We start from the raw sequence: 26,281 nt of genomic DNA, 5'->3' as shown, positions 1-26,281 counted from the left end.
CGTTAGCTAGATAATTGATAAATCTTTGACCAAGAAACTAAGAGAGAAGACTCAAATTACTAATACAAAGAATGAAGCAGGGGACATTTCTGCTAACTGATGAAAATGTTCTGTAACTAGATAGCAGCAATGGTTGCACATTATGAATATACTTTAAAAATTGAATTGTACACTAAAGTGGTGAATTTTATGTCATGTGAATCATATCCTAAATAAAAATTGCAAAGAAAACCAAATTACAATGTGAGCTATGGAAAATACATTAAGGAATAAAGTGTTTTGTTTTGTTTTGTTTTGTTTTGTTTTGTTTTGTTTTGTTTTGTTTTGATGAAACAAGGTCTCACTTTGTCGCCCAGTGCAGTGGCACAATCCCAGCTTGCTGCAGCCTCAACCTCCCCAGTCTCAGGTGATCTTCCCACTTCAGCCTCCAGAGTAGCTGGGACTACAGATATGTGCCACCATGCCAGGCTAATTTTTGTAGAGACAGGGTTTTGCTATGTTGATCAGGCTTAAATTAAAAAAAAAAAAAAAAAAAAGACACTTTACAGGCCAGGAGCAGTGGCTCATGCCTGTAATCCCAGAACTTTGAGAGGCCAAGACAGGTGGATAACTTGAAGTCAGGAGTTCGAGACCAGCCTGGCCAACAAGGTGAAACCCCATCTCTACTAAAAATACAAAAATTAGCCAGGAGTGGTAGCACACGCCTGTAGTCCCAGCTACTCAGGAGGCTGAGGCAGGAGACTTGCTGGAACCCAGGAGTCACAGGTTTACAGTGAGCCAAGATCATGTCACTGCCCTCCAGCCTGGGCAACAGAGCAAGACATTTTCAAGAAAAAAAATAAAAGACACTACATAGTACGGAAGCTTTTCCAAAGATCGTCATTCCTGCCAGTCCTACTTTGCATCCTCAGATTTCCTCCCTCCTGTCCATTCTGTCCCATGCTATATGCAAAAATCTTAATTCTAGTTGAAAAAATATTAGACCAGGACTGGAAAGGAGATCACTTTCTCCAGCCCCTCTTCCATCAAAGGACAGACAGCAACTATATCTGCTTTCTCACCTGTGTCACATTCAAAATATAAGTTATCAGTCCAATCATTAGAACTTTGCAGAAAGGCAAGCTGTCAAATTATTCCTTGTTACCAATCAGTTAGATATATTTATTGAGCACAGCGCTCCTCTAGACAAGTAAGACAAGTGGGGAGAAGACCTACAAATGAGAGTATTGACCATGTCTTCCAGATGTCTATGGTTTTTCTGTTACTATGTAGGATAGCAAGAGCTAAGATGAATGTTATGTTAGGGACTGTCATTCAATAGCAGTGAGAGTTATCTGAGAAGGTCTCATAGCAGAGGCGGAGGGAGAGGCTAATTATATGATGGAACAGTGACCAAATTGCTGGGCTTGCTAGGAACAAATTATTTTCTGCTAACTAACTAATCCTACTAAATCCTGCTTAGAAGGTTTTAAAACATATAGTTGACATTATCAGGTGATTTCATAAAGTTTGACTTCCTCCCTGAGATTAAGGCTTGAAATCCAGAAGGTTTACTAAGCTGGTTGGATGGAGTTAAAATCTTGTGGTGGGGACTAAGAGGGCTTTTCACAAAACTTAGCAATCAGGAAGCAACCATGGTTCATTCTGACTCTTACTATCTAAGGGTGAGCTAAGTCACTGAACACAGGGCCTTCCTGGCACCTACCTATCAATAATGCAGTCATATACCATAGACCGAGACCACACAGATACACCCACACCCCTTTACACGTCCCACAAAACTAATGTGCCCGCCTCAAAGTTTCCTATAAGGATATAAAAAAATCTAGGACTATACTAAAAATAATGAGCTGGGCATGGTGGCTCACACCTGTAATCCCAGCACTTTGGGAGGTAGAGGCAGGCAGATTGCTTTGAGCTCAGGAGTTCGAGACCATCCCGGCCAACATGGCAAAACCCCACCTCTACTAAAAATACAAGAATTAGCTGGGCATGGTGGTGTGTGCCTGTAATTCCAGCTACTCAGGAGGCTCTGGCACGAGAATCACTTGAACTTGGGAGGCAGAGGTTGCTGTGATCCAGGATTGACCACTGCACTTCCAGCCTAGGTGACAGAGCGAGACTTCATCTCAAAAAAAAAAAAAAAAAAAGAAAGAAAAAAGAAAATGGTCAATTTACTAAAAATAAGTTTCCCCTGAAAGATCCCCTAGAAAGCCCAGTTATTCGTTTAATCAATTAAGGTAGCATTTAGTTTCCTGGAAATTTTTATAATGCATTCAGAGGAAGAAGCTGTATTCATGTAGTATAAGAGTAGCATGGCAGCATATAAAACTCATGACCATGGCGGAATCACTCATTGACCACAATACTCTTTCCAAACAAGCCTGGACATGGTCTCAGAATGCTTATCAATTGGCTCCAAGCAGCCACACCACTAAATTTGAATTCGCATGTAAACGAAAATCCATTTGCTATCCTGGGACAGGATCTAGCCCACAGACTTGTAGTTATAAGCTCCTCTTTTTAAGCTCTCAGCTCTTTTTAAGTCTTTGGATCATTTTTAAGCTTTTGTGAGCACAAGCATCCTGAGATAAAGACCAATTCCTAGAATTTTAAGTTTACTAGAATTGGCATTATTTGGGATGGTTCTGCCAGTATTCATATGTCTGATAGGTATTTGGTATGAATTCATCATGAATTTCTCATGTCATAATTATACAATTTCAATAACTTCTCAAAAGCCCCAGCTCCTATAGTTACTGCTCAAGAGAAATGAGATAGCGTGGAAGAGGTTACTAGCCAGACAGAGAAGATGGTGGGGGAAAATGGGTCCCAGGTGGAAGAGGGGGGAAGCAGAGGGGGTGAGGTACAGAGAACACGACGTCCTCAGGGAGCAGAAGGTCTGCCAATAATTGCAATCTAGGCTGTGACGGGGAAGGGAAGGACACCAGGTTTATTGCTCCGGGCTTCACAGGCACCTACCTGGGATGCTTGAAGGCCATCAGGCAGCGCTCGTACTTCCCCACCATGCTCCAGGCCATGACCAGGCCATCAGCACTTCCCGAGAGGAGATGCCACTGGTCGAAGAACAGGCACTTCACAGCTCCCTCATGGCCACTGAGAGTCTGCAAGAAAAGATGCCACTGTCTTCAACTCAGACTGTGACTCCTCCAAGAACCAAAGCTGAGGCTTCTTCAGAAAAATCCCAAAGCCACACCCCACCAGTCCGTGACTGCCAGTCACCCAGTAGGTACCTGAGCTAATCTTGCTTTTGCTCTAAGAAGGCCAAAGGAGTCCATTCCATGCCTTCCTCTCTTTAGAGCTCTCTCTCTCTCTCTCTGGTTAAGGAGGAATAGGATCAGGGAGGGGCCTTGCTCCTGGTGGGTCTGAGTTTGGGGCAGACACTACCTTCTTGGAGCACCAGAGAGGGTCAGAAATCACTGTCCTTTGCTGTCAGAAGGATGAAGGTAAGGTGTGCCATCCCAGCTCCTTACCAGAACCCAGAGTGCACATGAGCCATCTCTGTGCTGGCAATTGCTGGATTGGCCATAGTGACAAGATGGGTGGGAAAATTCCACAGGCCAAGCCAGCCACTTTTCACTGTGATCCTGTGTTCCTGGCACAAAACATCTATCAACACCACCCACTAAGGCCAGAGGTTCAGATCCGGCAAGAATATGTTTTGTGACCATCCAGTCACTTTCAAGACCATCAATGTTCTCTCGTCATTAGAGAGCAAGGAGAATAAAAATTCTCTGTTCATCCCCCAGTGTTTTCTTCTTAGGGAAAAAAAAGAAATGTTTTGTTCATCCCCTCACCCCACGCCAGAATCAGACTGCAATATTCTTGAGGAGGAAAAAGCACTTCACCTGCACTGCTGTTAGAAGGCCCTGGGCCCATGTCTCATGCTGAGTTAGAATGCGGCCTTCCTCCACCAACCTCATGATACTGTGGGTTATGGTGTGGGTGGTGGAGCCCATACCCTCCACGGACTCTGAATGCTGCACTTTGGGGCCTTTCCCTTTAGGGCTTCAGGACTGTCCTTCTTAATGTCTGTACTCCGTTGCTCTAGGATGACCTGGGGAGCTAGGTAGGGGGAGCCCACCCATCTCCTCCCTGTGCCCTTTCCCCCAAGGCAGCCCACTGCCTCCTCACCTTTACCAACTGGCTCATGGCAATGTGCCACACTTTTACCACCCCTCGCTCACACGCGCTCACAATGTAGGTGTCATTGATCCTGGCTGCCAAGATGGGGTCTTTGTGTCTAAACGTCTTCAGGCACTTCCCTGTGTCTACATCCCATACTGAACAGGAAGGAGAAAGAGGAAGAAATGGGATGGGGGAAAAGGGAGAAAAGGAAGAAAAGGAAAGGTTACAGTGGAGTACTGCTTCCCATCACAGAACCGAAGACTCACCGAGCCCATCAAGTCAGACCCTAGAAGGCCTTCCCCTGGCCTAGCACTTCCACAGGGCGTGCTCACCAACAGCTCATGTGCCCACAGCACAGAGCACCCTGACTACAGGTGGTTGGGGAGCCCACAGTACAGAGGACCTTGGCTATGGCCCTGGAACTTAGCCTTGAGGCCCAAGTGCTAGAAAGCTCATCTCCAATCAGCTGATGCCTCAAGCCTGAAACATGCTTGCTATCGTGTAGGTTTCATAAAATCATGGCATACAGTTTGAGTAGGGGCAGGTAAAGCCATTTAAAAAAAAAAGAAAATCATGGCATATGTTTAGTGTTGTCATGTTTTCCAGATGCTGTCTTCCTGACTCACACCTTCTGTCCCCAAAAGAAAAGAAAGTCATCTGCTCTCACATTTTTAAATACTTCTGAATCTGACTTTTGGGTTTTATGGAGAAATGGTCATGGCTAGGGGTGGGCCTACTGCTGCTTCAACACAGACTGTGTTAAAACAACTGCCTGGTATCTTCTAGGTGCCGAGCGGGGAAAAGAGTGGGTAGGTGGGTGGGAGAACAGGGCTAAAAGGAAGAAGTCAAAAGTGAGCTCTACGAATTCAGGAATGAAAACATTGACGTCTCCTTCAAAGGTGCTCCCCTAAAGCACCTTCTTCCTCAGGCAACAGAACAAGTGGCCTGAGACAAAATATCATAACAACTAGAGTTGACATTTACATAGCACTAACAGTAAGCCAGCGACCACTCGAGGTGCATGACATGCATTAGCTCATCTTCACAAGACAAAGTACTATTACTATTCTCCACTCCACAGATGAGGAAACTGAGGCATAGAGAAGTTAGATTGCCTGCTTGAGTCATGCAGGTGGTGAGTGGCAGAGCCGGGATTTGAACCTAGGGAGTCTGGATCCAGAGGCCATGTGCTTAACCATTATGCTAGGTTAACCCTAGCTATGTAAGTATGTATGCTTTCTTTCACTTATATTTTATGTATATATCTTGGCCCACTTATAAAATTACCAATGGGGCTCTCATGAGGATTAAATGACACATGTTAAGCATCTGTCACATACTGGTACTCAGTAAGTGGCAGCTTTTGTTGTTCATGTATTATTATATTCCCCACTATATATTTATGTGTCTGCTTCCATTAGCAGACTATGAGCCCTTTGAAGAAATAAAAAGTTGTATCTAAAGGGCCATATCCTATTCTTTATTTCTCCTCAGCACCTAGCTCAGTGTGTAGCTTATTGTAGGCATTCTACAAATAGTTGTTGAATGGATGGATTAACAGATAGGTGGAAGGAAAAAAGGATGGATGGATGGATGGATGGATGATAAAGAATAAATTACTGCCTATAGAAATGAGCAATACAAAGCACTTGGGGTTGGGGGAAACTTCTTAGAAAGTTTAATGCACTTCTTTCTCACCTTTTACCTGGCAATCTCTTGCTCCAGATACAAGCCTGTTCTTACATAAATCCATGCAAGTGATAGTCCCCTGGTGACCATTGAAGATTCGTGTGCAAGCCCCACTTCTCAGATCCCAGTATCTGCAGGAATCAGGCCAAAAGAACGTTTGTGAGAGTTCCTGAGGGCCCAGAGGATCATATTGCGTAGAGCCCCTGTAGATAAGAAGGCAGTTGGGAGGCAGCAGTCTCATGGTTCAGCTTAGGGTCAGGAGCCTGGATTTGAATCCCAGCTGCAGCACCTATTTGGTGTAACCTTGAGGAAGTTAATTTCTGTGTAAGTTTCCTTTCCTCATTGATAAAATGGAAATAATAATAAGAGTAGTCACATCATAGGGTTGTTGTGAAGAATTAAATGGACGAATACAGTGATTGTCAATCATAGGTAACTTCTACCTCCAGGGACCATTTGGAAATGTCTGTAGATATTTTTGGTCACAAGCAGAGAAGGAGGTCCCACTGGCATCTAGTGCATAGAATCCAGGGATGCTGCTAAACTTCCTACATTGCATAGGGCAGGCCCCACAGTAAAGAAATTCCCAGCCCCAGATGGCAATAATGCCAAGGTTAAGAAACCCTGCCCCAGTGGAGGTAACGATGGAATGGTGACTAACATGTTCAAAATGGTTGATCAATGTCAGGTGGTTTTTAGGTAAAAGCGTGTTGAATGACCACCAGGCTTAGAATCCATGGCACTGATTCAATGGTAGGGCTAATCTTCAAATAAGAGCAACAGAATCCTTTACCAATCACTTAGATCCAAAATACTTATGTACATATAAAGCATATCTAAGAGATAGATGGAAGCAAAGAAAAATTATCCTGTTTTTTAATAAGAAAAGTTGCCCAAGGTCTCTCAATACCATTGATACTTCCGATTCAGCTAGGCTGCTTTTGAAACAGGACAAAGCAGAATGCTGAGAGAGTAGGCTCTGGGGCAGGCTGCCTGAAGTCCATTCCCAGGCCCATCACTTTCTGAATGTGTGATCCTAGGCAAGTTACTGAACCACCACCTACCTCAGTTTCTTCATCTGTAAACTGGGGATAATAATTATACTTACTTCATAGAATTATTGTGTGGCTTGGCACATAAAAATGATTAATAAATATGTCTTTGGGGTTTTTTTTGGATATGTTAAGCTTTTTTTTTTCTAATATTCCCAAGGGTCTTGTAGCCTTACCAATGCCTCACCAGCTTCTCAGAGCCTACAATACAGCCACAGTGCATTGAATGATGCCCCTGTGCTCTGAAAAAAAAGCATGTTTTGAATTTCTGTTTCTAGCAATATGGTGGTATACGTCTTCAGGTTGGTTTTTTAAATTTATACAAAAAAAGGTATTTGATAAATACTGTTAGAAAAATAGGGATACAAGGAACTTTCCAGACATAGTGAAAGGTATAAGCCAAAGTCCTAACATTAAGTAATATGCTCAGTGGAGAAACTGTAGATGTATTCCCTTCCAGAAGGGAAACAAGATGAAGATGCCCACTCTCACTGCTATAGCCTGCTACGGCACTGGAAGGCTTAGGCAAAGTTAGAAGGAAAGAAAAACAAAAAGTGGTTATAGGCATTAGAAAAGAAGATAATATATTGTCATTATTTGCAGTTGAAGAGATCACCTACATAGAAAAACCAATTCAACATATATGCTCTTAGAACTAATAAGAGAGTTTGGCAAGGATGCCAGACACAAGATCAATTTACAAAAATCAACTGCCTTTCTCTATGCCAGCAAAAACTAATTTGAAAATATAAGCAAAGTAAGATACCATTCACAATAGTAATAAAATTATAACGTTTACAGGCATTATGTAAAAATACACAAGACTTAAGAAAACTTTAAGTCTCTAAGAAAGAACAAAGATGATCTAATTGAGTGTGTTTGCCAAACTAATCTATAAATTCAATGCAATCCCAATAAAAAGTCTAGTTAGGTTTTATTGAAAGTTGATAAACTTACTCCAAAAACTCAAAATGTATATACCATAGCTGTTACATTAGAAAAGAAAAGTGAAAAGGAGAATTTCCCTCCCCATCACATTTTAAAACATTCTCCAAATGCATAGCTAAAAAAAAAACAAAACTTTTCAAGGAGGGGGATTTTGATTAAAAACAGAAAACAGACAATGGACTAGACCAGAAAGCTCAGGGACATTCTCATGTACATATGGGAAATTTCCACGTGATAAAGATGGCACCACAGATCAGTGGAGGAAGTGGCAGATTATATGGTAGTTGCTGAGGGGGAGAAACTGCTCATTGTATTTAAGCATAAATAAATGAAATGGAAACCCTACCTAACACCACATACAAGGTTGAATTGGAAATAGATTAAAAAACTGAAGGCAAAAGATAAAACTGTAATGTTGATAGAAGAAAATGTCAGAAACTATCTCCGTGACTTTGAAGAGGGAAGAATCACAGAAATGAGGGGGGAGAAAACCCTGATAAACTAATGCTTTATTACACTTATACTGAGAATTTTTATTCAACAAAATTCAGGTAAACACCATGAACAAAGTTAATAGATAGTCCTGGCAAGAGGGAATTCTCCGGCAGATGGCCTTTGGACATGTTAAGCCGGCGTCTGCACTGCTGGCCCTCCTGGGTCTCCAGCCTGACAGCCCATGCTGCAGATTTTGGACTTGCCAGCCTCCTTGATCACACAAGTCAATACTTTATAATAAATCTCCTATGTATATACACATTCTGTTGGTTCTGTTTCTCTGGAGACCCTGACTAATACATATGTGAAAAGGTGTTCAACTTCATTAGTAATCAGGAAAGTTAAAATTTAAACCCCAATAAAACACAGTGGATTTGATTTAACACCCATCAGATTGACAAAACTGTTAGACTGACAATATTAAGTGTTGGTGAGAATATATAAGAAGAGATATTCTCATACACTGCCAATGGGAATGTAAATTAATACAATCACATTGGAAAACAGTTTAATACTCCTTCCTAGAAATTCCCATACAGTCGGGTGCAGTGGCACATCCCTTTAATCCCAGCACTTTGGGAGGCTGAGGCAGGCAGATCACCTGAAGTTGGGAGTTCGAAATCAGCCTGACCAACATGGAGAAACCCTGTCTCTACTAAAAATACAAAATTAGCCAGGCCTGGTGGCGCATGCATGTAATCCCAGCCACTCAGGAGGCTGAGTCAGGAGAATCACTTGAACCTGGGAGGCGGAGGTTGCAGTGAGCCGAGATCACATCGTTGCACTTCAGCCTAGGCAACAAGAGCGAAACTCTGTCTCAATGAAAAGAAAAAAAAAAGGAATTCCCGTACTAAGACTATCCCTTTAAAAACCTCTTGCACATGGGCATGAGGGAACATATCTGAAACCCGTCTCTGGCAGCATTCTTTGAAATAATTAAAAACTAGAAACAATGCAAATGCCCACCAACAGAAAAATAAATAAATGAGTGATAATACATTTATCCCATTTAATACTGTATCTCAGTCAAAATAAGTTAATTACTGCCATCTACATCATATAGGTGAATCTCAAAAACATAGTTCTATGTAAGAATGAAGTACTGACACATTTTTAAAATATGATTCATTTTATGTTGAGTTCAAAAACAGGCAAAAGTAATTAAAACTCTAGGAGATATGTAAGAAGGAAGCAAAAATGATAATGAAATGCAAGAGAATAATTAGTATAAAATTAGGATAACATTAACTCTGGTTGGCAGGAAGAAGCAAGAAGAGAAGGGCACGTTGGGAGGATTGGGGAATGGTGATATTTCCTAGCCTGAGTGATAGATGCATGAGTGTTTTTTATATTGTTTAAAAATATACATATATATGCATTTTGAAAACATTATTTTGCATCTATACTCTGTCTCATACTCACAAGAAGCCATGTTCCCCTGAAAGAATCTGTAAGAACAAATGTAAGTTATTCCTTCATCTAAGAATGCTAATAAAGAAAATTTTTCTGATTCACAGTCATCAATTAGAAATGCATCTGATAATTGTTATAAATCTTATTCAAATTTTAAGCAATATATATGTTCCTGACTTTTTCTTTGCCAAAAAAAAAAAAAAAAAAAAAGCTGAAGGTATTCTAGAAGTCAGTATCTTCTAGGATAACTTAAATATAAAAAGATAATGAGCTGTGGGCCCTCTAGGCCCTAGGTGGGATGGGAATCATGATGCCTTTGGACTCCTCACCTGATACTTAGGTCATAGCTCCCGCTTAGGAGAAAGTTTTCCTCCTCACACAGGAAGAGGGCTCGGACACTCCCAGCATGGCCTCGGAACTCAACGGGTATCGCTTGTCCTTGTATGATGTCCAGAAGACGGATCTTTCGATTAGATGACACAGCTATCAGATCTCCCCCGGAATAGTGGATGACTCTGTTTTGATCCCACCTGAGTGCCAGGAGAAAAGGATTATCCATGAAAGAAGAGTCAGTGTCCATCCTGGGACTGACTTAGCCCCATGACTTTTGCCTGCAGCAAAGGTATAAAGGAAAATTCAGGGTCTTTCAGCAAGGGAGGCAGCAGAAGGCCAGGCTGAGATTTAACAGGCCCTGAGGGATCCCCACTCTCATATGATGACAACAATCCATTTCTGTTCAATTTAAAACCTAAAGACACAAGGCGATTTTTTTAAATTCTGTAAATGTATGCTAAATCCCCAAGAGAAAGAATGGAGTCTGTGGCATTGCCCAAATGTAATTGATCACCTTTTTTCTTGGAAAACATCAGAGGAACACAGTTGGGAAGCCCTGTGCAAACTGTATTTCTTTTCTTTTTTTTTCCCCTTAATATTCAGCGAGCGTATATTAGGTTCAAAGTCCTGTGCTAGTAGATACCACAGGAAATACCAAGAATTATCAGATAAGGACCTTACTTAAAATGAGCTTATTGTCCCATAAAACTAGGCGAGTTGAATTAATTTTCCAATGATAGGATTATTAGTAAATAGGTAAAATAGGAACAGGTTGACCAAATAACATATTGTCCAACCTGAGACTTTTTTACTGTAAAGGGGACACTATTGTCTGGGGACAGTGGCTCACGCCTGTAATCCCAGCACTTTGGGAGGCCAAGGTGGAGAGATCACCTGAGATCAGGAATTTGGGCCCAGCCTGACCAACATGGAGAAATTCTGTCTCTACTAAAAAGACAAAATTAGCTGGGTATGGTGGTCTATGCCTGTAATCCCAGCTACTCAGGAGGCTGAGGCAGGAGAATTGCTTAAACCCGGGAGGTGGAGGTTGCAGTGAGCTGAGATCACCCCATTGCACTCCAGCCTGGGAAACGAGTGAAACTTCATCTCAAAAAAAAAAAAAAAAAAAAAGGAAGGGGACAGTATTTGTTTATTTTTGGTTTTGCTCTGCAAGTGAGCCACTGAGCCCTTCCTTTTGTTTTTGGTCTTGCTCTGCATTCCCTGCAACTTCCAATTCTTGGCTTCAAGAGATCCTCCTACCTAAGCCTCCCTCCCAAAGTTCTAGGAGTACAAGCATGAGCCACGGCATCCAACCTGGGGACACTATTATTAATGACACTAGGACTGCAGAGTAGAGAGGGATTGTTCCAATAAACAGGGATATATCATCACTCTAAATACGAGGAGCTTGGAGACCAGCCTGGCCAGGAGAGCAAAACCCCATCTCTGCAAAAAAATTCTGAAATTAGCCAGGCACAGTGGCATGTGCCCATAGTCCCAGTTACTTGGGAGGCTGAGGCAGGAGCATAGCTTGAGCCCAGGAGGTGGAGGTTACAATGAGCCAAGATTGCGCCACTGCACCCCAGCCTGGACAACAGAATGAGGTTCTCTCTGAAAAAAGAAATACAGATAGTATGGTGATAACTGTTCTTTAAAAAAAAAAATATATATATATATGTATATATACATATATTTTTATGTATATACATGTACATATGTGTATGTGTGCATATATCCGTATATATGTACACACATACATATAAGGAGCAATTCTTGATATTTTTGCCCTCATTCCATTTGTCATACCTAGAGTTCAACTAGTCACCATCTCTTCTAAAGAGCAGTTATCACCATACTATCCAAAAAAACTCAGCTTTGCCTTTCCCCTATCTTATTTGCTCTGTCTTCCCCATACTGACTGTTCTATTGTCAAGATGCAATTTGTTAATAAGATTCATGGCCAAAAATAAAGTAGAGGTGGATTTCGCGAAACCTTGTGAATATAAAGTAAGGAATCCTAAGCCTAAAATATGACAGAAAGCTGATTTTTAAAGAACGTTCTTCTCTCAGCATATTGCAATAATGTGAGAGTATCCAATTGTTATAAATATGATTGTCATATTTACCATGGGAAGATATCTATATAGTACCTTGCTGGACTGGGTTACAGGAACATATGTAATAGGCCAGGTGCAGTGGCTCACACCTGTAATCCTAGCACTTTGGGAGGCCAAGGTGGGTGGATCATGAGGTCGGGAGTTCAAGACCAACCTGGCCAACATAGCAAAACCCTGTCTCTATTAAAAATACAAAAAAATTGCTGAGGCAGGAGGATTGCTTGAACCTGGGAGGTGGAGGATGCAGTGAGCCGAGATCACGCCACTGCACTCTAGCCTAGGTGACAGAACAAGACTCTATCTCAAAAAAAAATGTGTAATATAACCCCACTTCTACTTAAAATATGTGCTATACGTATGCAAATAAAAGAATTCTAGAAGGATAGACGCCAATATTAATGGTGGTTATCACCAGGTGATTATAAAAAGGCAAAACTTTGCCTTTCTCTATACACTTTCTAGCATTTGAAAGATTTTTTTTCAATAAGCATATGTTATTTCTAAAATTAATATAACAAAACAAAGATATTTCAAAAAATAAGGATTTTTTGTGCGACTTGTGCAAAAGGTTGTTGGTTAGCATGCCCAAAAGTTATCAAGGGAAAGCGTCCTGTACCCACTGCCAACAACTGTGCAAAATGAAGCACCTATTGTCTACGTGGGATCATGTGCAAGTTTGGGGCTAGAGCTTGAGGTGAGGAGAGCCTGCCTTTCCACGTACACAAGGATCAGGGAAATCCCAAGTGCCAGGGCAGCTGGCTCAAGCATCCCTAGAGACCTAGATTCTGACCCCAGTACCTACGTGTCAGAGAGAATGCGGACATTGTAGGTCCCACAGAAAACATTTCTCTCCTCCATCAGGACCTGCTGCGTTTCCTGGTTCTGGTATGCAGTCCACAGGTTGTAGTCATTCTAACAAGGGAATACTTGAAGTTAAAGCTCAAAGGCAACTGTAAATACCCACAATCCTAGAGCCCCTAGGGTCTCCCTGGCAAGGGCACAGGGCTCACGGATTCTTCCTCTGAAGGCTGAGGTTGCTGCTCTGCAGAGAAGGGACTGGCCAGTGAGCAAGCACCAAAGGAAATCATGAGTTAGAAAGTGTTGGGTTAAGGGTCCTAATTCTTCTTTTACCTCTTTGTGTTTACCATGTTCCCTGATTCCATAAACTTTCAACGCTGAATTCCAAATGTTACCAATAACTCAACTTTTTCAAAAATGAGCTCACAAGGGGTATCCTCACAACATAATGTCACAGGTGCCTTTTTTCTGACCATTTCACAGAAGTCAGAAGGTCATATGTATGTTACGCCTAGCTGATAGTACAAAGCACACTCAAGGGAGTTTAAGCCATATGTGAAATTACTGCTACACATGCTATGCATTTGCATTTTTTTTTAAGACGGAGTTTCGCTCTTGTCACCCAGTCTGGAATGCAATGCCGCAATCTCGGCTCCCTGCAACCTCCGCCTCCCAAGTTCAAGCAACTCTCCTGCCTCAGACTCCCAAGTAGCTGGGATTACAGACACACGTCATCAAGCCTGGCTAATTTTTGTATTTTTAGTAGAGATGCGATTTCACCACATTGGCCAAGCTGGTCTCGAACTCCTGACCTCAGGTGATCTTCCCGCCTTGGCCTCCCAAAGTGCTGGGATTACAGGCATGAGCCACTGCACCCAGCCTGTATTTGCATTTCAAAGTTTTCATACATCTGCAACCTTCATTTGTTCTTGCAGCTGCCTTACAAGGTAGATCACTTATCCCACAAAATGTTCCCATTATTTTGCAGAGAAGGTATCTGGGACTCAGGGAGAGGAAATCAATAGTATCAAGTCTTGACCTGGGCGCTTTCATTTGCTTCCCAATCTTTATTTCCTTCCTACCTGCCTGCCTGCCTTCATCCTTCCTCCCTCCTTTGCTCTCTCCCTTGCTTCCTCTATCACACACCTTCTGAGCAGGTATGGCATGCCAGACATGCTAAATTTTGGCATAGATGACTGAACTAGACTCTCAGTTCCATTTATCTTCCCTACCATACTCTATCCTCAAATAGCAGGGAATAATAGTCCCACCAAACTAGCAGGAAAAAAAAGCAGAATATATTTATCTTGAAGGCAAAGAAGAACATAGCGTTATGTTTGCACGTGAAAGTCCTCCTGGGGACATCTCCGAAGTCTCCTTCCAAACCTTAGTCTTCTTCTCCATATCTTTAGACTCTTCCTCAGATGCCCTCTTTCCTCGGCTCGCTCTCCTTCTTAATCTTTAACCATGTATCAATGCCCACCAAAAAAAGTCTCCGCCCAGAAGAATCTGCCAACCTGCCTCCCCTCTAGCGTCCAGGTAGCTTTCCATATCCCAGCCTGAATTAAATGAGGCTGCCCTGGATTCTCCCAACCCAGGTGGAAATTCCTTGGTCCTTGCTCATCTCCTAAGTTTTGTGAGCCCCAGAAACCATATGGTGGAGTCATTGGGAGGGAAAAGACCTGAATTTAAATTCTAGCTCTGCCACTGCTCAGCTGTGAGACCTTGAGCACACTTTCTCATACCACATCCTTCATTTCCCCATCCATAAACTAGGAGCAATGACATCTCCTTGATCTCTGGTGAAATCAAGTAAATGTTGTATGCAGAGCTACGGGCATTGTGCCTGGTATACAGTTTACACTCATGCTATTACACACCACCCTGAGAAGCACTCAGCTCCACCTTTTCCTAGGAGACTCCATAACTGCCTAGTCTTGCTATTTCATGTGTTCTCCATACTGCCTCACCTGTTTCTCTCCCCTTTCTCTCTCTCTCCATTTTTTAAAAAATTTGAGACAGAGTCTCGCTCTGTTGCCAAAGCTGGAGTGCAGTGGTGTAATCTCAGCTCACTGCAACCTCCATCTCCGCAGTTCAAGCAATTCTCTTTCCTCAGCCCCCTGAGTAGCTGGGATTACTGGCATCCACAGCCACACCTGACTAATTTTCTAGTTTTTTTTTAGCAGAGACAGGGTTTTGCCATGTTGGCCAGGCTGGTCTTGAACTCCTGACCTCAGGTGTGAGTCACCACACCTGGTCCCTTTTCTTAAATTATACATGTAAGAATTAAAGAGAAGAGAAATACAAAGGGTGGCTCGACAATCAACAGGTTTATTTCAAACCTGGGAGGGACTTCTAACCCAGTTAGTTCAGAAGCTGCACTCTCTTACAGACTAAGAGTTTTTAAGGACTCAGAGTGGGAGAGTTTATCACAGGCTTGGACTGTTTCTGTGTCTCTTTGCTGTGCGTATCTAGGAGAGGGAGTTGTGTGTCTGTCCCCATACATCTTTCTGCAGCTGCAGGCATACCCCCAAGTCTGCTTTCAGCTTCCCTATCTTAGTGCACCTGAAGAGAAAGGAATGTGCTTATTAAGGCCTACTCTTTTACTGGGGCCCAGTGTATGAGGGTGGAGTTTGGCAGTTACCCAAGAGACTTTCCCCCCACCTCCCTCTGTGCACAAGCTGTCTTACCTGTATTTTACTGTCTGCTCTTTCTGACTGCTTGTAGTTAGAAAAGAGGTGATTTCCTTGAAATGCATGAGGTTAGCAAGGGACCTGGAACTTCGAGTGGTGGTGTTTGCCCGAGATGACAGTTCTCCTGCTCTTGTCAATGCATTCCATCACAGCCACACCATCCTCTGCTGCCCACACCACCCGCCTCCTCCTTTGTGTCACCTGCCTGGCCCCTACAGGTCATATGAACTAGATGCCCTCTCTGGATGCTTCTGTTTCTCAAATTCTAATTTAACACAGCTTCCTTATGGAAAGTGACAGTCAAACCATCCCTCATGAACTAACCTTTTTGGGCCAACTGAATAGACTTCAAAATAGACTTTAAGCAGAGAAAAGGGGCAGAAATCTAATGGTTTTAGGAATACCAACCATGCCTTGATAGGCAAAGCATAGAGCTCAAAGGGTCTTCTGTTCACTCTTCATTATTGCCTAAGAACTAGTGGAGAGGGCTGCATTTAATTAACTGTCCCCTTCCAACCTAGAGCCAGAATGAACCTGGAAGTGAGGGATGAGGGAGCCAAAGTCATCTAGGCCCTAGGCATTTGGAACCAGCCCTGGCCCTCCCCTCAGGTCCTCCTCGAATTCCCGAGCAGCAGATGCTGGAGCCTCCAGAGGCATGGCAAGCTGATGGGGTTGCTCCTGGCCTCTGAACTTGCCATTAAATGACTTGGTGCCATGGACGCACAACATGGCCATGGGCTTTGAAGTCAGGAAGAACCCTGGGAGGACAATCAAATCAATCTACCCATCCAACAGATGAGGAAAGCAAGGCTTAACAAGAGGAAGGGACTTGCAAGTCAGTAGCAACACAGAGCTTTGGTCTTCCTTAAGGAGTGTTATCTGCCATGATCCTCTGTCCTTACTCCAGGGCTGAATCTGGACCTCAGCCTTCAATGGCCAATTCGAATGACACACTCACAGCTACTTGCCCCAGATGTCGTTGGAACCCACCTTCGTTCTCAGCTTCCACTTCTGAGGTTTCATACGCACACGCTTCCCGTCATCTACCATTTTAGGAACTGGGATAGAAACTTTACTGGAGTAATTAGGATCAATTCCTCTTGTGCAGGACCCCTGGAAAATGACAAAAAATAAATAAAGAAATAAATAAAATAAAAACAGAAAATGGCTACTGTTAGTTCCGATTCTGCAGGAGGAAGGGAAAAGTAGTTCTTGGAAAAATCTGAAGGATAGGTAAGCCCTGGCTGTGGCAGGCAGGCCCAGTTCTGGCTGGTTCCCCCCACACTGTGTGTAGACCGAACAGAGGAGAGAATAAGCAACCAATGCCACAGGGAGACCAGCAAAGGTGGTCAGACTATCGCCGGCCTCACCATATCTGCTGTTTCTCGTCCTCTGTCGTCTCTCTCTGCTGGGAAAAAAAAAATCTAAGATACCAAAATCCATGGTTTAGGATGAGGCTTCTGGCAAGAAACTGAGAAGTAAAAATGCTGGAGTAGATTGCCATTTGGGAAAATTACATTTTAACTAAAGAAATACTTTGCGGCCTTATAAACATCTGTGTTCCATATGAGGCTGATGCAGAAACATAGTTATGGCTTTCTTGCTGCGTAAGCTGTGATATAACTCTCTGGGGGCTGGGGTTCTCTGCTTCGTGAGGTTTTGGAAAGGCTCTGCCTCTCTGCTCCTGAGCGGTCTCTATTCCTGTTGTCCTTGTGAGATGCACTGACAATGAGAGTACTCAGTTATCGACAGGCATCTGGACCAAAAGGAAGGGACCCATGAAGCCTAAAAGGCCACAAATGTAGAGCAGGAGGCAGCTAAGGGTTCACTGAAAGGTTCGCAGTCAATCTCAACACAAAAATGAAGCTGGTCTCAGATAGTCCCCTCTCAGACTTGCAGGAAGTACCTGCAAGAAGGCAATCTGGCTCTGAATGAAGCCGTGCGCTGACAATTCCACCTTGACCTGTTGAGCCAGTGCGGCCCAGTGCTGGCTCACAGAGGCACATTTGTTCAGGGTGTGTCTATCCAGCATTCCTGGAAAAAAGAAAAAAGACGAATCCAGAAACCCCAGAACTGGGCCAAGATGGGAGGTGTCTGAGAAATCCCCTCATACGGCCCAGCATACCTAGAATGTACTTGGAGAGGTGGATGGGCAGGTAACGGATAAAGTCTCGGTATTTGCTGAACCCAGAAGACAGGTCTCTGATGTCATCCAGGTCAACCAACAGATTGCAGGGATCGAACCCTGGCTTGGTTAAGTGTCCTTTTTCAGGAAACAGCCAATTCATCTCGGAAATACACTGGAGTGAACGCCTCCACGGTCCCTCTAGAGTGAAGCCAGAGAAAGGTACGTGGTTGAGTTGGCTCTGTAGAAACTCCAGGCCAAGAACAAGTCCTCACCAAAAGCTCTCCCACAAAATAAACCTCCTCAGAGTCTACCCATAGGCCACTAGATTTTTGTGATCTCTTCTGCCACATGAGAATAGAACCTTTTGATCCAAATATACGTGTACTTTTCAGCACAAAGAGAAGTCTATAGTATCAGAGTCTGAAATGACATCACGTCTGGAATTTTCTTAAAAATACTCCAACAAGAAAAAACTTAAATCAGTTTGAGAAAGGAGGAGGCTGGGCATCGTGGCTCACGCCTGTAGTCCCAGCACTTTGGGAGGCCAAGGCAGGAGGATCACCTGAGGTCAGGAGTTTGAGATCAACCTGACCAACATAGAGAAACCCTGTCTCTACTAAAAATATAAAATTAGTCAGATGTGGTGGCGCATGCCTGTAATCCCAGTTACTCAGGAGGCTGAGGCAGAGGAATCACTTGAACCTGGGAGGCGGAGGTTGCGGTGAGCCGAGGTTGTACCATTGCACTCCAGCCTGGGCAACAAGAGTGAAGCTCCATCTCAAAAAAAAAGAAAGAAAGGGAGCGAGAGAGAGAGAGAGAAAGCAAGTGGGGATGAATGGAATGGAATAAAATTGGTAAAATGTTGACAACTGTTGAAACCAGTGCTATGTGGGTAGTTATTATACTGTTCTACATACTTAGGAAATTTGAATTTTTCCATATAAAAAGTGTTTTAGAATCTATGCCTTGTATTTCCTATAATATTGTGTCTCCTATGATATTTTATGTATACATGTTGCTGCAAAACCCAACTTAGGAGTACCATGAGACTGGGAACCAAATTCCCCATTAATTTTTTCCCTCCTCAAGATTGAATCCAATACTGCAAAAATAGCCACTGATGGGTTTAGTTCTAGAACTGCCCACCACGCCTGAGCCCAGAGGCTAGATGATGGATTGTGGCCTGGAGCAGAGAAAGACTCCAAAGGAAGCCACTAATACTTTCCTTTCTGATCTCTATTGTCAGATGTCTCTTGCAGGCACTGCAGTGGAAAGGTGAAAATACCCGTTTGGGGCCATACTGATCAATTTTAATCCTTGCCCCTCCCGCTATCAGCTGTGAGAATTAGATAGGGAAGTAAAGAGCCCAACACATTGTAGGTGCTAAATGAATGTGAGTTCCTCAAATCTGCCAGCCCCAGATGCTATCATCCTGCCAGCCCCTTCAGTTCCACTGGAACTTCCCATTCTCATAATGGTTTCATATTGTCTTTCTTGCTAAAAATGGACTTACCCGGGTTAGATGCTGCCCCAAGCAAGTGTTCATTTTCTAGGGCTTTGTACGAAGGAAAGGACGTGTGCTGAGTTTTGGCTGTCCAACAGACTTGTGAGTTCGCAGACTTGGAGCTGTGGTCTTTCTCGGGGGAAAAACACACATCTGTGATGTCTTGATTGAGCCCTGGAAAACAAAACACCAAGGCAAGGTTGCTCTTGAAGCAGGTGTGTTAAGGAAAATGAGGTGGAGAGAAAAGGTTACATTTTTTCTTCCTTCTTTTAAAAATGCATTGTACGGACCAAGGCTGTTACTGTCTATTTTTATTTGGGGCCTCCAAACTTCTATGCAAAAATCTCAGAAAGCTTCCTGTTAGCTTTTCAGTCCACCTCCAATGTAAAATTTATCGAGCTGTATATAAAAAAAGAGAGAGAGAGATGAGAGAGTGAGTGAGTCGAGGTTAGGAACTGCAACAGGGAATGCTCTTTGGAAGCTCATGCTGAATTTTCTTCAATGATAGAAATAACCACCCTCAAGTCAAATGAGAACATTTAACTCTTTTTTTTTCCCATTTATTTATTTTATTGCTTTTTTTTTTTTTCGAGACGAAGTTTTGCTCTTATTGCCAAGCTGGAGTGCAATGGGGCGATCTTGGCTCACTGCAACCTCTGCCTCCCTGGTGCAAGTGACTCTCCTGCCTCAGCCTCCCAAGTAGCTGGGACTACAGGTGCATACCGCCATGCCCAGCCTATTTTTGTATCTTTAGTAGAGATGGGGTTTCACCATGTTGGTCGGGCTGGTCTTGAACTCCTGACCTCAGGTGATCTGCCTGCCTTGGCCTCCCAAAGTGCTGAGATTACAGGCATAAGCCACCGCACCTGGCCAGAACACTTAACTTTTTAAGAGAGAATCTGCTCTAAGAAAAGAGATGGTTGCCACACCTGTAACAGGTCTTATAAAGCTTCAGTATAAATAGCCCATTCCTAGTGCGTGATGAAGCTCTTAAAAGAGCACCGGGGAGCACTGCACCTGTGCCTACAAGCCAGGCCATCCACCGCTGGCAGCACTCCAGAGTGGAAGGGGCTCAGGAGGGGATCCTCCTTTACATCCTATGTGGTGGGTGACCTAAGCAAAGGCATTCAGATGCCCTGGACTTTGGTCTCCTTCTGTAAAAATTAAGGAATCGGACTGGTTGATCTCTAATCTAACTTATACTGTTTTTGATACCCTGGGATTCACTGTGTCTTCATTCTATATTATCATTCTTTTATACCCCTAACACACCAAATAAATCAAGTGACATACATTGTGATCTAATTGCATCCTAGGTCATCCAGCTTTCAAATTCTTTTGAATTCCATTAGTCTACAAATATGACCGCCTCTCAGGTCTCATTGGGGACAGGAATTATGCACCTTCAAGAGCTAAAACTCCAAAACTCCTCCATGTGACCACCCCCTCCCAGCTTTATCCCACTCCTGCCTAAATCCGAGCTTCCCCACACTGGACCTTCCACTCCTGGACCCCTCCAAAGTTCAAGTCTCTTGCCTCCTAATACAGTGTGGATATTTGTCCCCTCCAAATCTCATGTTCAAATGTGATCCCCCAATGTTGGAGGTGAGGCCATGGGGGCAGAGCCCTCATGAATGGCTTAGTGCCCTTCCCACAGTGAGTTCTCACGCCATTAATATAGTTCAAGCAAGAGCCGGCTATTTAAAAGAGACGGCTGTTTAAAAGAGCCTGGCACCCTTCCCCCTTCTTGCTTCTTCTCTTACCGCATGATACATGATTCCCCTTGCATTCCACCTTGAGTGGAAGCTTCCTGAAGCCCTCACCAGAAAGAGATGCTGGTGCCATGCTTCTGGTACAGTCTGCAGAACTGCAAGCCAAATAAACCTCTTTTCCTTATAAATTACTTATACATTTCCTTATAAATTACTCAGCCTCAGGTATTCCTTTGTAGCAAAGCAAAACGGACACCAACCTTATGGTTTCCTTTGCGTCCCTGAACTAGCTGGCCAAACACTTCCGGGATTCTCTAACACCCTAGGCTTGTGATTCTCAAACAGAGCTCCCCAGACCAGCAACATCATCACCAGCTGGAAACTTGTTAGTTAGAAATACAGAATCCCAGGCCCACTTCAGACCTGCTGAGTCCGAAGTTCTGGGGGAGAAGCTTGTTTTAGCAGGTCCTGCTGGAGGTCCTGATACAAGCCACAGTCGCAAAACTACTGACCTAGGCTTAGTTGGCCCTTAAGCTATCTCCAGCCTTGAGAAACTCTACTTCAAGGTTTGATGTCGTGGATAAGCAAGGAACATAGTAGAGTGAATGAAACAAAAGCTCTGAGTTTTGACTTCTTGCCCTGGCTTTTGTGCAGGGCAGCTGAAGAGCAAAATAATTTATCAGCTTCCCCTTTACAATCCTCTCAAGCCCAGTCCAATCCCTAAAGCAGGAATGACACCAGCATTAAGGGGTCAGAGGCAGGGACCAGCCATTTCTGGGCCTATGAGATGCAGCAATCCATTATAAATCCTTGACAGTTGAAAGTTCTGCACTTCCTCCTGTATTTATCATTTTCAAGAAGGATTGAAAATCCTTCATTTACATTCAGTCATTTCTCTTTTGGTAAACAGGATCGGGTGTCAGGAGAAGGTGTCAATTCAAAGAACCTATGCTGCATTCTGTGCACTCCGTCTGCCTAGGTTGTCTACAACTGCAATGCCTTACAGATTTCTGAAGTCTGGCTTTCTGGTCTTTGGGGGCTCTCTGGTCTTGCCTGTGGCCTTGTTTACCTGAGATATTGTTCTGTTCTCTCAGAAACAGGACTCTGATCACGTTGGCAGCAGTGAGCAGCAATTTGGGATTGCACATCTGCAGCAGTAAGAGAGTATAATTCGCCTTGGTCCAGTGGGTGCTGTTCCCAAACCAGTACAAGAGCTCCTTCATCTTCTGTTCTACTGTTTTATCCAACATTTGGTTCAAGGAGGACTTAGCAACCTTCCCCTGCTTCTTGCTGAGATCGATCCGGGACCTGTTATAGATGAAATCCTTTCCCTGTGTGGTCTGAAGGATATTTTGGAAATAGTGTAACAAATATAAGCTATTTAACTGCTTCAGAATGCTAACTAGAAACCTCCTCTGAGATATGTCACTGATCCTGCGGAACCACTCTTTGGTAGAGAAGATCTTCCAGGCTAAGACACACGTCTCACACTTCTGGCATACAGAGATGGAATCGTTTCCCTTCTCACAACGAAAATAGAGGGCATTCTTGAGCCTTGATTCCAGGTTTTCCATGATCCTGAGATAACCATTTCATTTTAGCCCTGCCTACTTGCAACGGCAACGCCACCAAACAATAGAGGAACGGAGGGAAACAAATAAATATTCCACTTGTGCCTTTTCTATTATAAACGTCTCCCAGATCAAAAGTAAACGGCCGCCATGGATGGAAAGCGTATCTCTCCCAGAAACTGCCAGTAGAAGTCTGGCTTTCTGTACAGACCTCCTTGGAAACATGGGTTTACCGTAAATCTCCTAAACCTGGCACTGCTTTATGTGGAGGCAGTTGCTGTATATTCTGAAAGAGCTGGTCACCTCATTTCTAGAAAAACAAGAAAACGCTTGTTGGCAAAGTTAAATTTTAAAAAGCTTTTGTTCATGAGAAACCAGTGCCTGCACATATATACACATCTTCTTTCAGGTAATTCAGGGTCACTACTTAAGTTATTAATGTGAGGGGAAGCATTTTCACCTAAAATGTCTGACCACCGCTATATTGACCCTTGGTCCTTGTGAAATGATCTGTTCTCTCTCTTCTTTTCCAGTACTTGACCTTCTTCCTTCTGGGAGATAGTGGGATTTTCCCAACAAGCCAGAAATAGAGATAAAACTAGGCATATTCCTGCAAAGCAGGCATGACCAACACCCTACCTGACTCATGTGCAGTCTGTGCCTGGCATGGACATATTGGGGGCCTATGAACAGCAGACTGCCCTTCAAGGGCCTCCTCCCCAGCCACCAAGATGTCTAATCACAAGTGCAGAGGGAGGGAGTCGGTGCTGAAATCTGAGGAAGCCAAGAGAAGCAGGAAGTATATGCACTACCTTTCCTTCCATCTCCCATCTGCGGCTGGAGTGGCGGCCCCTGGAATGGAACCAGTCGCTGCAGAGATAGGGAGCAACCAGGGAGTAGGTCACTCAAGGACACAAGACAGAAGCCAGTCTCTGAAGATGGCCTGAGAAAATGAAGCAGCACGCCAAGACACAGCGTGAGAAACCCGCTTCGTGTATCACCTTGTCTATTATTGTCTTGAAGAGCAAATTTATTTAGCTTTTCACGTATGAACACTTTTACTTCAATTTAAATCCCCTTCTTGTGATCAAATTACACAGCTAGTTAGTTTCTGGGTTACTCTTTCTTAGCGCCTAGCAAAGAAGCTTGCACATTATAAATGCCACGTATATTATTGAATCTACTTAATTTAGGGATATCATTCCAAAAACATGCTAAGCAAGATCGAGGAGATAAAAGCTCCATGATTGGGCCAATACCATTATGTTATTACTTTATCACGCATCTTGGTTGAGAAAGTGGGGGTTTATTCATAATTCATAAGATACTCAGAAATGAATGCGTATGCATGCAGATTTCAGAGTTAAGAATGAATTATGGACGTGGCGGTTACAATTACATTCTGACTCTGCAATCACAAATGGTATGGTAATGTAGTAGAACCATATGGCACCAAAGCAAGCTCTTGGTGAATTCAGATTTTTGTTTGGTTTATTTATTTTTTTTAATAAGTCTACTTAATGAAAGAGGAGATTAGGATGGGTAAATACAAAAGAGTGGCACACACACAGCTAAGGAAAATGCCAGAGAATATAAAACAAGCCCTTGTTCTATTTTTTCTTTCCTTATTTTTTATTTGTTTTAGGCCATTTTCAGTTTTCAGACCAAGAAAAAGAAAAAGAAAAAAGACGTGCCCAGTGCTTGAGGCAATGGCAGAAAGCAATATGCCCAACTCTTAATTTTGCTTTTATCTTTTATATTAAGAAGAAAGGTCTTGAACTTGAAAACTAATAGACAAAAAGAGTTAACAGGAAAATGAAGTCCAAGACAAGTAAGGAGACACCTAAATGGTTCCTTTTATATGAGCTCAAGTATTCTGGCCTACATAAATTACATTTCAGGACTCTGACACAATTTAATGATGTGACTGCAAATCAGGTGGGAATCTCTGAGAAACTAGGGAGAATGATAGAGGACAGTGGTCTAGTCCCTTTGTGTTGCTATAAAGGAATACCTGAGGCTGGGTAATTTATAAAGAAAAGAAGTTGATTTGTCTTATGGTTATGCAGGCTGTACAAGATTCATAACAGATCCACCCCCATCATCCAAAAGCCTCCCACCTGGCTTCACCTCCAACATGTGAGATCAAATTTTCAAATTTCTGTTTCTTTTTTGAGACATAGTCTCGCTCTGTCGCCCAGGCTGGTGTACAGTAGCGATCTCGGCTCACTGCAACCTCTGATTGTTCCAGTGATTCTTCTGCCTTAGTCTCCCAAGTAGCTGGGACTACAGGTGTGCGCCACCACATCCAGCTAATTTTTGTATTTTTAGTAGAGATGGGTTTCACCATATTGGCCAGGCTGGTCTCAAACTCCTGACCTCGTGATCTGCCCGGCTCGGCCTCCCAAAGTGCTGGGATTACAGGCGTGAGCCACTGCACTCGGCCCCGGGAGATCAAATTTCTACGTAAGATTTGGAGGGGACAAATAAACAAACTGCATCAAATGAAGGCAGGCAAAATTATCTTGATGTGTTTAAAAGAAAAATAAGATCGATTCTGGAAACAACAGACTTGTAAACGTGGTATTAACCCACAACAGAATTCTAAAGTGGTTTATCAAATATTTTGTGAGCATTTAGAAAAGAAAATGACCAAGCACCAACAACCAGTAGGGGTTCAGTAAAACGAAGCAGTCGAAGCTGATCTCAATTTGTCTTTTGAGATCATTATTAGACAGGTAGATCAAAGAAATTCAGTCATAGCTTTTTTTTTTTTTTTTTTTTTTTTGAGATGAAATTTTGCTCTGTCACTCAGGCTGGAGTGCAGTGGCATGATCTTGGCTCACTTAAACCGCTACCTTCTGGGTTCAAGTGATTCTCCTGCCTTAGCCTTCCAGGTAGCTGGGATTACAGGCACGCACCACCATGCCTGGCTGATTTTTGTATTTCTAGTAGAGTCAAGAGTTTCACCATGTTGGCCAGGCTGGTCTCGAACTCCTGACCTCAAGTGATCCACCTGCCTTGGCCTCAGAAAGTGCAGGGATTATAGGCATGAGCCATCATGCCCTGCCTAAAACAAGCCCTTGTTCTGTTTTCTTTCCTTATTTTTTATGTTTTAGGCAATTTTCAGTTTTCAGACCAAAACTTGATTTCTGCCACTGAAAACGGCTTTCATCATGATCAGTGGATAAAGGTGAAAAGAGTGGGGGCTAACATTATTGCAGTTACACCCATGCATATATATATATATTTTTTTTTTTTTGAGACGGAGTCTCACACTGTCGCCCAGGCTGTAGTACAATGGCGCAATCTCGGCTCACTACAATCTCTACCTCCTGGGTTCAAGCAATTCTCTGGCCTCGGCCTCCCGAGTACCTGGGACTGCAGGCGTGCACCACCACACCCAGCTAATTTTTTTGTATTTTTAGTAGAAATGGAGTTTCACCATGTTGGCCAGGATGGTTTCGATCTCCTGACCTCGTGATCTGTCCACTTCGGCCTCCCAAAGTACTGGGATTACAAGCGTGAGCGACCACACCCAGCCCACGCATACATAATTTGTATATAACTAAACCTAGAAGCTATTGACTGAGTGTCACAAGATTCTAGATTTGGTCCTACACTTGTCAATATATTTATCAAGGATAAGACTTAAGAAAAAAGCACTGGTCGGGTGCGG

The 26,281-nt window shown here is 43.2% G+C and overlaps 1 protein-coding gene across 1 annotated transcript in view; it reads right to left on the bottom strand.

The window, feature by feature from the left end:
- The window catches only part of CDRT1 (CMT1A duplicated region transcript 1), a 39,018-nt gene extending 13,101 nt beyond the window's left edge, over positions 1-25,917 (bottom strand). The window contains exons 1-11 of the mRNA XM_032280212.1: positions 25,748-25,917; positions 22,101-23,433; positions 19,329-19,493; positions 17,813-18,013; positions 17,594-17,721; positions 16,678-16,800; positions 12,999-13,108; positions 10,076-10,276; positions 5,848-5,969; positions 4,156-4,304; positions 2,983-3,125 (exon numbers count right to left, since the gene is read on the bottom strand). Of these exons, the coding sequence (XP_032136103.1) occupies positions 2,983-3,125; positions 4,156-4,304; positions 5,848-5,969; positions 10,076-10,276; positions 12,999-13,108; positions 16,678-16,800; positions 17,594-17,721; positions 17,813-18,013; positions 19,329-19,493; positions 22,101-22,605 (1,847 nt within the window). The 5' untranslated portion in view covers positions 22,606-23,433; positions 25,748-25,917. The remainder of the gene's footprint in view (positions 1-2,982; positions 3,126-4,155; positions 4,305-5,847; positions 5,970-10,075; positions 10,277-12,998; positions 13,109-16,677; positions 16,801-17,593; positions 17,722-17,812; positions 18,014-19,328; positions 19,494-22,100; positions 23,434-25,747) is intronic.
- Positions 25,918-26,281: the final 364 nt, after the last annotated feature.

The sequence above is a fragment of the Sapajus apella genome, unplaced genomic scaffold, assembly GCF_009761245.1.
Source record: "Sapajus apella isolate SASKATOON/1434 unplaced genomic scaffold, GSC_monkey_1.0 scaffold12, whole genome shotgun sequence".
NCBI lineage: Eukaryota > Metazoa > Chordata > Mammalia > Primates > Cebidae > Sapajus > Sapajus apella.
This window is presented reverse-complemented; position numbering and strand designations above follow the sequence as displayed.